The sequence below is a fragment of the Solanum dulcamara genome, chromosome 5 (assembly GCF_947179165.1).
Source record: "Solanum dulcamara chromosome 5, daSolDulc1.2, whole genome shotgun sequence".
Taxonomy (NCBI): Eukaryota; Viridiplantae; Streptophyta; class Magnoliopsida; order Solanales; family Solanaceae; genus Solanum; species Solanum dulcamara.
In genome coordinates, this window is record NC_077241.1 from 29,020,928 (window position 1) to 29,033,219 (window position 12,292).

At 37.8% G+C, this 12,292-nt stretch overlaps 1 protein-coding gene across 1 annotated transcript; it reads left to right on the top strand.

Moving 5' to 3' along the window:
- Positions 1-2,195: 2,195 nt before the first annotated feature.
- On the top strand, positions 2,196-3,096 carry LOC129890520 (uncharacterized). The gene is made up of 3 exons (XM_055966059.1): positions 2,196-2,342; positions 2,425-2,679; positions 3,055-3,096. Exons 1-3 carry the CDS (start codon positions 2,295-2,297, stop codon positions 3,094-3,096), a joined length of 345 nt encoding a protein of 114 aa, XP_055822034.1. The 5' UTR covers positions 2,196-2,294.
- The last annotated feature ends 9,196 nt before the right edge of the window (positions 3,097-12,292 follow it).

Consider the following 12,292-nt stretch of genomic DNA (forward strand, 5'->3'; position numbering starts at 1 on the left):
TTTGTTTATCCAGGGGTACAGCGAGGGCCTTGTCCCGCCATATGTTGTCGTTAATATTTTTAGAGGTCTGCAGACATGTGTATGTGGGTTGTGTATGTCAGTTTGGTTCAGTTGGGTTTATATGATGTATTGTATGTGTTATTGTGTTATAGCAGCCTTGTCGAGTTGCGTGCCCTTTCATGTTATGATACAAATGAAAGAGGCTACAAATATATGAAATGCTATGACCCATGGGGGTTCTCATGTACGTATCATGTTGTTTGTAGTCCGGTTTGACTACACTTGATTTACATGCATTACGTGTCTATAATTCGACTTGACCATAGCTGATACATATGTATACGGGGGTCCAGGTCGGACCCTAGTCGCGACCTACGGGGTTGGGTCATGACATTAAGCCTCTAGGATAAAATGATATTTTGTACTTGACAAAGTGAATTTATCATTTATAGGCCAATTAAATGGGTTAGCCCAGTGTATTTGGACCTTTTAAATGAAATTCATATTTATTGAACTTAATTAAATAATTAATTCAATTATATTTTCTACTCATTTATTTGGATAAATATATCTCAATAAATATTGTATTAATTTGAATTTCTTGTGATTAAAGTTTAATAAAATTTTGTTATTTAGAAACAAAAAAAGGAAAAAAGAAGAGAATAATTCTCATTTGAAACTGAGGGATCTATGAATTTATGTAAAGATGATGTATGACCTCTAGCTCTCGATATATGCGTGAGTATTTACTGTTTAGTGTTATTTTAGAGAAAAGACATTATTTCACCTCAAATTTGGCACGAAAATTCACTTTAACAACTAACCTTAAGTTGTATTTATATATCTCCTTAACAACTTACCTTTCAGTTATTTTCCACCCCAAATGCTGACATGGCAAAAACAAATAAATTAAGAAAGTGACGAACACAAAAAAATGGACCAGTTGATATATATGCATTATTATAGAATTAAAAAATAAAATAAAAATACTACTTCTTCTTTACAACCCACCCATCCATCCCTGTCCCCCCCCCCATTCAGTCCCTACCTTTACTTCCTTATTCTTCACGCTCTACCCCTTACCCCCAACCAAATGGCCAAACCCCCACAGTCCCACCCCAAAGTTCTTTTTCTTCGCTCCACAATCCCGCCACCACCACCTTCTTCTTCTTCTTCTTCACAATCCCCACCTCACCCCACAGTCCCCCCACCTTCGTCCTTTTTCTTTTTCACAAATCCCTCTTTCTCTCTATATTCTCATAATTCTTTTCTTTTCATTTTCATCATTTTCATCATTTTTTTTATTTTTGTTTTAGTTCAAAACTAAAGTTATAGAACAATGATTATGGAAGAAATGGGGTTGTTAATGATAATAATAAATGGGTAACAATAATGATAAAAACAACTAATTTGGATGAATTTGAGTATAAGTAGGACTAGTTTGAGAAGGAATTAAATAAAATTTGGTGGGGAGATGATGGTGGTGGTGATGAGTATAGGTTAAAGATGATAGTGATGATTTTTCCTTTTTAAAGGGCAATTTGTCCAAATTAATAATGACCAACAATAACAATTAAAACAATCAATTTAGATGAATTTGAGTGTAAGTGGGATTATTTTGTGAATGAATTAGATGGAATTTGGAGGGAGTTGATGATGATGATGGTAGGTGGGGATTAAAGATGATGATATTTTTTTTAGAGGACAATTCATCTAATTTGAATGGATAATACATAGAGCCCGTTTGGATGGGCTTTAGCTTTTGGACGTGTTTGCCTAATGCTAACTTTAAGCCATAAAGTTCTTAAAGTCAGTCAAAAATGAAAAGTTAGGATTTCTAACTTTTTTTTTCTAAGTGCTTAAATCCATTTTGTTTGACCATGAAAATTACTTTTATATCTCTAATATTTTAACTAAATTCCCAAACTATCTTTTTTATTCTTTTAACCCTAAAATTCAAACACTTATTTTCAACATAAGTACTTTTATCCAAACATTCAACTGCTTATTTATAAAAATAACTTTCAGCACTTCAAAGTTCTAAAAAACTTCATACATAAAAATTACTTCTTTTAATCTCATCCAAATGGGCTCATAGTCAGTTGTGAAAGTGGTATTATTTCTTGAGGGTCGAAAATAATTGAAATGAAAATTATTAAAGGATATATAAATAAAATTTAAGTTTAATTGCTAAACTGAGTTTTCGGGCAAGTTCGATATGTTTTCTCTTTGTTTTAGGAGGGATTTTGAATCTGAAGCCCTAATTTTGACAGGCATTTCAGATAAGTGAAAAAATGGCAGCTTCAATTTGGAGTCTACAACTTCATACCATCTCAGTTCCGGTACCACTTCTCACTTCATATTTTAAACAGTCTCTTTCTGTTTAATCATCACTAATTTTTCTACATTTAAATGTTTCAAAAGCTTCGAAGTCCAGTCAACTTCAGAACCGATTATTTGTTGGATTATGCATTCCAGAGGTATACTAATAGTAGTACTAGGAAGAGGACCTTCAAGAAGCTTGACGTAGTTGCCAATGGTGATGCCAAGAATTCGAAGAATCTTCCACACCAAGTTATGCTTGTCAAGTCCGACAAGCCGAGTTTACCTCTTCTACTACAACACGCTGTTACCAAATTACAAGAGAGCGTCAAATCTCTCCCTCCCGCTTCCCTCCTGGTAATTGGCTCAACATAAATACATTTTTTTTTGTTCTCTGTTATCTTATGATGTTTGGTTGTGTATTTAGGTTTTCCCTTTTTCCATTTTAATAAACTGCGTACTGTGATGGTGCAAGCTTCTCATGTTTCATCTGGGCTCTCTATAATTCTGATTTGATGTTCAGATCCAGTTCAATGCATTTATTGATGAAACTCATGATTGAAAGCAGCTTAGACCTTGCATTCACTTTAATTTAGAGACCTGGGCTCTCAGATGGAGGCCATGTTTGGCACGAAATCATAAAGGTTTGAGGACCCATTGGTCAAAGGAAAGGGAAGGTCCTGCTTTCTCCATTTTGGCCTTTTCCCTTTAATAGATGTGTTTTAATTGCAGGTAAAGAAACATTCTGGTGCTAGTGTAGCAATTGCTCATTGAAGATCGTCACCGCTTGAATGGAATTAAAGGGTCCATTGCTCATTGAAATTCTTAATCTTTAAATTTCGCTCCTTGTTCTGCCATACACTGTTCACCTCCCCTCTTTTCTTTATTTTAAGTCAATCTTTTTGCATTTCTTTTATTTCTTGTACATTTTTGTGGATTGCTTCCTTGTGTGCCTTCAATTGTCTGTATCATCTAAAGTACATTCAAAGGGTTAGACTTCATAACTTCTCTTTTCCCATGCTATTGTGCTATGTGAGTGCACTATTAGAATTTTAATTTTGATCTCTATTATGCATGATTTCCTTGTTCATAATGTTCTACTTAATGAGGTTTTGATTTAACTTGCATTTTGTGCTGGGTTATCAAATGAGTATGTTAGTATTGTTTTTTGAAATTGTTGAATCCTCTGTTTAGAATCCCTGTTTTGCCTGAAATTTAATTGGGTATGCGATTGTGTGTTGCAAGGTATTCCTCGTTATGGGTGTTAATTACAAATCATTTGGGTCTGAGTCATATATGTTTTGGGTGAATTCTGAGTAATCCCATACCTAATGAAATATAAAATTTTGCTAGATGATAGATGGGTGATTTCATTCTTAATGACTAATTTGTCATTTTGTGGTGGTTGGATTAGTTTATAGGGAGTTCTGAGTATTTACGTTGATGTATAGCTTGTGGGTTGTTGAAATCATCGCATAAATTTTGCATGTTAAGCTATAAATATACTGTGGGGATGAAAACTTTGAAAGATTGGTTTAAATTATGAAATTGGACATGTTGGCGAGCATCTGTGCGCTTGCCTAACATTTTAAGGGTCGCCAAAGGGCTGTTTTTATCGACCTTTGTGCTTCAATTGCTAGTCCTTTCGGTATATTTTAGAGAGCTCCTGATGGCTCACCAAACTCGGTAGGTGACTCGCTCTTCTGCATATTTCCTCATCCTTTATTCCCATGGATTGATGTTATTGGTTTGTTTTGCTCTGTTTTGTTTTGCGAGCTCATGCAAGCTCGCCAATGGTTTCGTCGACTCGCCTAACCACATGGCCTCTCGCACAATTGTTGGGATTTGAGCTTCTCTTGTGTTATACCCCATACTTTTGTACCTTGGAAGGTTCCTAAGTTACTTAAGCTTCTTAAGTTTCTTGGAGCTACTTAAAGATCTTGAGCTTCTTAAAAGTTACCATGTGAGACGGATAATCTATAACGCTACCAAATAACTTCAGGGAAGGGACAATGAGATACCCTAAAATAGAGAAGATTGGAAATAGGGTCGTAAGAATCCGAAAGGAGTTAGAGACCAAAAAGTGAGTCGTAGGACTCGACTTAGTTACTTAAGCTACCAACTTGGAAATCTTACGTACTTAAACTACGTGAGTACATACCAAGCTTATGTAGCAAGAATTACATAGGTTCGTAAGCAAGACGAGATTACGAACCCACGAAGAGAAGAAGAGAGCAACACGTGGCAGCATGGGAAAGTGCCACATGGAAGTAGCTGGAGATGCCACATGGCAGCAGATACAGCAAGGGGGTGGGCCCCATATGCCATGTGGCAGCCCCTAAGTGGAGAAGGTGGTGCATTGGCCCTATGATGGCTTGACACATGTCACCACTTGGGGCTTAACACGTGTCACCTCCTAAAGTGGCCTATATATATAATTTATGACTTTTATGGTCATCTTTATCCTATAAGTTTCATTCTTATTTCCAAAAGACAAGAAAATTCTAGAGAAAAGAAGAGAAGAGAAACTTAAGCTAGAGAGAAGAAAGAGCTACGGTTTTGGGAGGAGAAAAAAGTAAGTTCTCCGATTCCGTTCCATGAATTAATTATATGGGGTATACCATAAAGTTATGAAGGTGTTATTAATGTAAATATATGGTTTGGATTATCCCCAAAACGTTAGCAAACAGTCACGAAGTTTTAGGCGCGCTAAAGGAACTTCCGAGGCAAGTTTCGACGAGTTTGACAAGTTTTGGGCAAGGTAAGGGCTTCCCTTTCAAATTAGAGTTTATGATATTGTTATGAGGTATATTACATGTCTTAAATAAGGTTAGAAGTAGAAAAATTGCATAAGGATGCATGGCTTTAGAAACAAAATAAATTAAAGTGGTTGTAACTAAATCGAAGTCGAGTAGTGGGCTGTCGTTGTGGTGCTGCGGGTGAAGATGGTTGGTGTTACACCCCACACTTTTAAACTCAGAATGTATCTTAAGTTCCTTAGACATTATCATGTGAGCCGGATACGCTATGACACTATCAAACGACTCTAAGGAGGGGAGAGTGTGATACCCCATAGTAGAGAAGGTTGAAAATAGAGTCATAAGAATCCAGAAGGAATTGGAGTCTAGGTGATGAGTCACAGGACTCGATTTACCCATGTAAGATACAAACTTGGAAGTCCTACATACCAAAGCTACTTGAGTACGTACCAAGCTTACGTAGCACGGATTACATAGGCTCTTAAAATAAGATGAGATTACGAACCCACGAGGAGGAGGAGAAGATGACGCGTGGCAGCCAATGATGGTGTAACATGTGGCAGCACCTCAAGAAATCAGGTGAACAACCTGCTTGGGGTCAACTAGGTGACCCACTTGCTTGGGGGAGGTGGGCCCCACTGCCACGTGGCAGCCCCACCTTACTTGTATGGACACGGTAGCCCAATAAGGGCTGGACATGTGTCCCCCTTAGGGGATGACATGTGTCACCTATTGGGACCCCATATATGTATGTATATGTAACATATACTTCAGTTCCTACACTTAAATCTACAGGAAAACAAAGAAAACAAACCCTAAGTCTAGAGAGAAACTAGCGACGGCTTGGACGAAAAAATAGGTTAAGTCCCAATTTTGTTCCACAAATTAATTATTTAGCATATCCTATGATGATATAGAGATGTTTGAAAACGTAAAAATCCATTTGGGGCAGCAAGGAGGAGCTACAAAGAGTCCTCTACTTTCATCACGTTAAAAAGGTTTCCGAGGCGCAATTTTGCTTCTCCTTTAAATTTGGACTTTATGGGGTCGTTATGAAGTTTATTATACACCTTGTATACTTCTGGAAGTCTAAGAAAGTCATGGAAATGCTCGACATTCGAAATAAACTAAATTGGAGTCATTATAGTTAAATTGTAGTCGAAATGAGGCATTATGCGTGTGGGGGATGCTTCTAGTCGTGTGGTGGTGTGTTTCAGGGCATAAAAGTGTTCTAAAAGAGATTGGGGAGCTTCTGGTTGCATCCACACGACCCCCCGCTTCGTACGGTTAAAGGTTTTGCAAAATGGAAACTAGAAACCTTATTTTGGTATCGTAGTTTCGAGTGAGTCATTTGGAGTTTATGTTGTATATTGTTGATGTGAATTGCTTAAACATATTCTTCAGGTTTTTGTTGTTGTTTGGTTGTAGGTATTAGGAGTGAAATTGGGAATTCGGATAGGGCACATTTAGGGGAGGTGCTGCCCGATTTTCGTTAACGCCTTAGCTAATTAAGGAACTAATTGAGAAGGCGAATGAGGGGTTGAGTTCTATGAATACTCATGTGTAGCCTAAGGTGCTGGAAAGCCAAAGGTTGTTAATACTCGTGTTGCTTTTATGTTACTTAGGTTCAAAGAACGATGAGATGAATGGGATAAGAAGTAACCCGAAACAGATATGTGAAGCTTTCTCTTGACATGTTTTTGACATAACCCTATCCTTCCTTTATTTGGGGCATGTCTTTGATTTACGTGACCAATGATATGTGTATGAAGCTTGGGGTAACTCTATTCATGAGCTCTGAACATTATTCATGATTCATAATTCATATTCACTTCTGAATGTTTAGACTCTAAAAATCGTTAAGCCTCTATTCCTCGAGTCTTCTCTATGAATGTATAGTGATTGATTAGACAGAGCCCTTCTTTTTCCTAAAGACTGAGATAATTAACGCTCAGACTTCTATAAGATATTTCACATTGATATGTGTCTAAGATTTCCAAAACTCCTTTTTACTTAGTCCTTAGTGATAGTTAGAGGGTATACGTCAGATACTTCCTACCCTGATCTCCAAGTGATGGTTCACTTGAGGACTTCATTGAGTCTCAGATAACAATTTAAACTGTGTTTTATTTCTCACTACTATACTTGCGTATACTGTAATACTTTTTCCCTGAGTCCCGAGCCGGTTATCGGATTCGTGCATAATTCCACTGCATTATCCATCGCGCCCTCACTAGAGGGCCGAGTACGTATGTATATATGTGATGATGTGATGATGTGATGTAATAAAAAAGTGATGGTTCTACAGATATGATTCACCGGATCCCTGATGGAGCCGGCTATATTGAAAATTTGAGCATGCATATTTTTATAAATCACAGAGTATAGGTACAGATTCCTTATATGATATTTTATCCCCTGCTTCTCTATTTTAGATATGCCTCTAGTCGTACTCAGAACATATGTCGTACTGACCTCCTTTTCTCGGGGGGTTGCGTTTCATGCCCGCAGGTATAGGTACAGGTTTTGGGAGTCTGTTAGCTTAGGATTACGCTCAGCTTAGCTGGAAGAGGCTTCATTGTATCGAAGCCTAGTTTTTGGCACTGGCCGTTGATGTATAGTATTGTTTTGTTATTCAGGGGTACGGCGGGGGCCCTGTCCTGCCATGTGTTGTCATTAATATTGTTAGAGGTCTGCAGACATGTATATATGGGTTGTATATATCAGTTTGGTTTAGTTGGGTCTACATGATGTATAATATATGTTATTATGTTATGGTAGCCTTGTTGGCTTACGTGCCCTTTCATGCTATGATGCAAATGAAAAAGGCTACAGATATAAGAAAATGTTATCGCCTATAGGACTCTGATGCATGGCGTTGTGTTGTTTGTAGTCCGGTTTGACTACACTTGATTTATATACATTGTATGTTTATAATTCGATGTGACCACAGCTGATAGATATATATACGAGGGGTCCAGGTCGGACCCCAGTTACAGCCTACGGGGTTGGGTCGTGATAGTTGGGTTGTGTGTTATAGGGATTTAAAGTATTTTAAAAAAGGTGTGGGTGCTTCTGCTTGTAGCCACATGACCCTCCGTTTGATATGGTTAAAGATTTTGTAAAATAAAGATTAAAAGCTCTATTCTCGTATCATAGTTTTGAGCTAGTTGTTTGGAGTTGTATTGGGTAATGTTGAGGTGGTTTACTTGTATATATGCTGCTGGTTTTTGTTATTGGAATGGTTGTTGACACTGTGGCCGAGTTGAAATCTCGGAGATGTTGAAGTTATAGGGAAAATGCTGCCCAATTTTCGGTAGCATTGGAACTAGTAACAAACTAGTCGAGGGTAATGGATAAGGAAATGACTCCTATTAGTACTTGGTTGTAGAGTGGGATATTGGAAAGTAAAAGGCTATTAATCTTAGTATTAATTTCATGTTCAATAGGTTAAGGAGATATCCAGTCAAGCTGCGTTACGATTAATCCCTAAAGAGGTATGTAAAGCTATAATTTCTCTTCTCTTCGCATGTCATTGGCATAAGTATGTGAAGCTGTCCTTCTTTTGTTTTGGCATGTCTTAGCCTTAAGTGATTGATATACAAAATGTGGGGATAATTTCATTCATAGAACCCCAAGTATGACTCATAAGTCTTATTCACTTCTCGATGATAGAATTCCTATACTAGTTGAGTTATTGCCTCTCAAGGTTTCTATATGATGGAGAGTAGTACGTATGTGAAGTTATCTCCTTTCTCTTGACATGTTTTGGCATAAGTATGCGGATCTACCCTTCTTTCCTCTTGATATGTCTTTGACATAAGTATGGTGCTATGATGGTAAGGTAATGCAATAATAAGGTTATGATACCGAGCCCATGATGGGCCGGGTATGATATATGTAAATGATGACTCCTTGAGGAAAAGTAGAGGCTAGGTAAAGCTTATTCTTTCTATTCCTTTGGCATGTCCTAATTGTAAGTAAAATGTGATACGAGCTCTGGGGTAACTCCACTTTTAAGTCCTAAATGTAATCTGTATTTCTTATTAACTTCAGATGTCAATCTCTTGTAGTAAGTTGAACTACTTTCCTTGAACTCCATAGGTTGAGAAGTGCTGGATGCACAAGCTCCTAGTCCTATGGACTATGTGACGACGGGTATCCCTGATTCTATGAACTGTTAGTATTACTTTAGTAAATGTCTAGGGTCCCCGAGATCCTAAGTGATATAATCCTCAATGGCATTTAGAAGACACTCGATATTGCTACACTACTATTCTGGTCCTCAGACAATAGCTTAATATTCTTACATTGTCAAGTCTCTGATAATGATTTAGATTATATATGGTTACTCACTACTTTATTCGTGTTTACTATAATACATATTCCACCGAGTCCTGGGCCGGCTATAATATAATTATTATTATATGGTATATGATGATTATGACACCGAGTCCCATAAAGGGCTGGGTATGGTATATGATGATATGATGACATCGAGTCCCCTAAAGGGCCGGGTACGGTATATGATAATGTGATGACACCGAGTTCCATAAAAGGCTGGGTATGGTATATGTATGCAATATTATTATATGATATATGGATCAGACCGAACGTTCCTTGGCATTACTATATGATATGTGGATCAGACCGAACGTTCCTCGGCATTACCATATGATATATGGATCAGACCGAGGGGCTGCATTCATTCTCGCAAGTACAGATACACACTTTGGAGATCCATCAGCGTAGGAGTTCTACTCAGCAGTTCAGAAGCACTCTATTATGCCGGAGCCTAGTTTTGGTATTAACCCTTGATGTATATATTTATTTGTTCACGGGTACGATGGGGGCCCTGTCCCACCTTATGTCACTGTTCTTACTCTTAGAGGTCTGTGGACATGTATGTGGGTTGTATATAGGTTGTATATGCGTGTATGTACAGTAGTGCCTATGATAATCCTCGCTGGCTTATATGTTATCCTGCCTGTTGATGTGCTATAACTTAAATAAGGGACAAATTTACTTACAGATAGCAGGGATATATGTGAGTGCCCAGTTTGGGCACCCGTCATGGCCTACAGGGTTGGTTCGTGACATTTTGAGTTGGATAGCTTGACTGATCTCGCCTTTTCTCTATCACCGACTCACCGATCCATTCGGTGAGCCTCAACTTCAATCTTTTTCCCTGCAACCCCTATTTGAAATTATGAATGGTTTTTTACTAATCCTTCGCAAAATTTTCTCTTGTTGTGTATATCTAGTGTGAAGGTATGGCTTGGACAAACATCCAGTGCGCTGCCTTATTGATGAACTTGGCTACCTATCTCGCAAAGGGTCGAAAGGCATTAGTTTAAATGAGCATATAGAATGTCGATGAACTGCTCAACACCCACCATAATATGTGAGTGAAAAAGACAAAGGCAAAGGCAAAGGGAAGCGACAAGTATTTGAAGAGTCAAACTATTACACCCCGTACTTTTGTACCTTGGAAGGTTCTTAAGCTTCTTAATCTTCTAAAGTATCTTGAAAGGTTCTTAAGTTTTTAGAAGGATTCTTAAGTTTCTTAAAGCTTCTCAAGCTTCTTAGAAGTTACCATGGGATACGGATAGACCATAACGCTATCAAACAATTCTAAGGAAGGGAGAATGTGACACCTCATGATAGGGAATATTGGAATTAGCATTGTAAGAATCCAAAAAAAGTTGGAGACCAAATAATGAGTCGTAGAATCGACTTACATACCTAAGATACCAACTTGGAAATATTACATACTTAAGCTACTTGAGTACATACCAAGCTTACGTAGCAAAGATTGCATAGGTTCATAAAGTAAGACGAGATTATGAACCCGACGAGGAAAAGAGAGTGACACGTGGAAGCATGAAAGAGTGCCACATGGCAGCAAGGGAGAGTGGCACGTAGCAGAAATTGGAGCAAGGGGGTGGACCCCACCTTCCATGTGGCATCCTATGGTAGGAGGAAGGGATGTGTTTGCCCAATGAGGGCTTGACACATGTCACCACTTAGGGCTTGACATGTGTCACCACTTAGGGGTTGACACGTGTCACCCCCTAAAGTAGACTATATATATATATGTTATGACTCATTCTTAACCATAAGAAAGTCATTTATCTTCCTAGTTCAAGAGACTTCTAGAGAAAGAAAGAAGAGAAGAAAACTCTAGAGCTAGAAAGAGAGTAGGTTCAGCAAAGGAGAAAGAAAGGCAAGCCTCTGATTTTGTTTCGTAAATTAATTATCTAGGATATAACACGATGTTATGAAGATTTTAGTAATGTAAATTTATGGTTTGGAGCAGCACCAAAACATTAGCAAGAAGCCATAAAGTTTTAGTTGCGCTAAAGGAACTTCCGAGGCAAGTTTTGGCAATTTTGGTGAGTTTCGAGAAAGGTAAGGTTTTTCCTTTTAAATTGGAGTTTATGATGATGTTATAAGGTATATTACATGTCCTAAATAAGGTTTGAAGTGGAAAATTTTCAAAAGGATGCTTGACGTTACAAACAAACAAAATTGAAGTCGTCATAGCTAAATCAAAGTCTCGTAGGGTGTTGTGATTGTGGGCCACAGTTGTAGTTGGTGTGGTTGTATGTTTCAGGGATGTAAAGGGTTCTAAAAAGTGTGTGGGTGCTTCTGGTTTCATCCACACGACTCCTCATTTAGTATGGTTAACGGTTTTACGAAATAAAGGTTAAAAACTCTATTTTAGTATCGTAGTTTTGATCTAGTTGTTTGGAGTTGTATTGAGTAATGTTGAAGTGATTTATTTATATATATTCTACTGGTTGTTGTTTTTGGTATGGTTGTTGACATTTTGACCGAGTGAAATCTCGGGGATGTTGAAGTTATAGGGGACATACTACCTAATTTTAGGTAACTTTGGAACTAGTAACAAACTAGTCGAGGGTATTGGATAAGGAAATGATTCCTATGGGTACTTGGTTGTAGAGTTGGAAATCAAAAAGCGAAAGGTCATTAACCTCAGTATTACTCTCATATTATTAGGTCAAGGAGGTAACGAGGCGAGCTGGATTACAGTTAATCCACAAAAGGTATGTGAAGCTTACCCTTTCTTTTCTTTTGGCATGTCTAAGCCTTAAGTTATATATATACAAAATTTGGGAGTCATTCCATTCATAAAGCATTGAGTAGGAGTCAAGACCCTTTTCACTTCTGGATGTTAGAACTCCTCC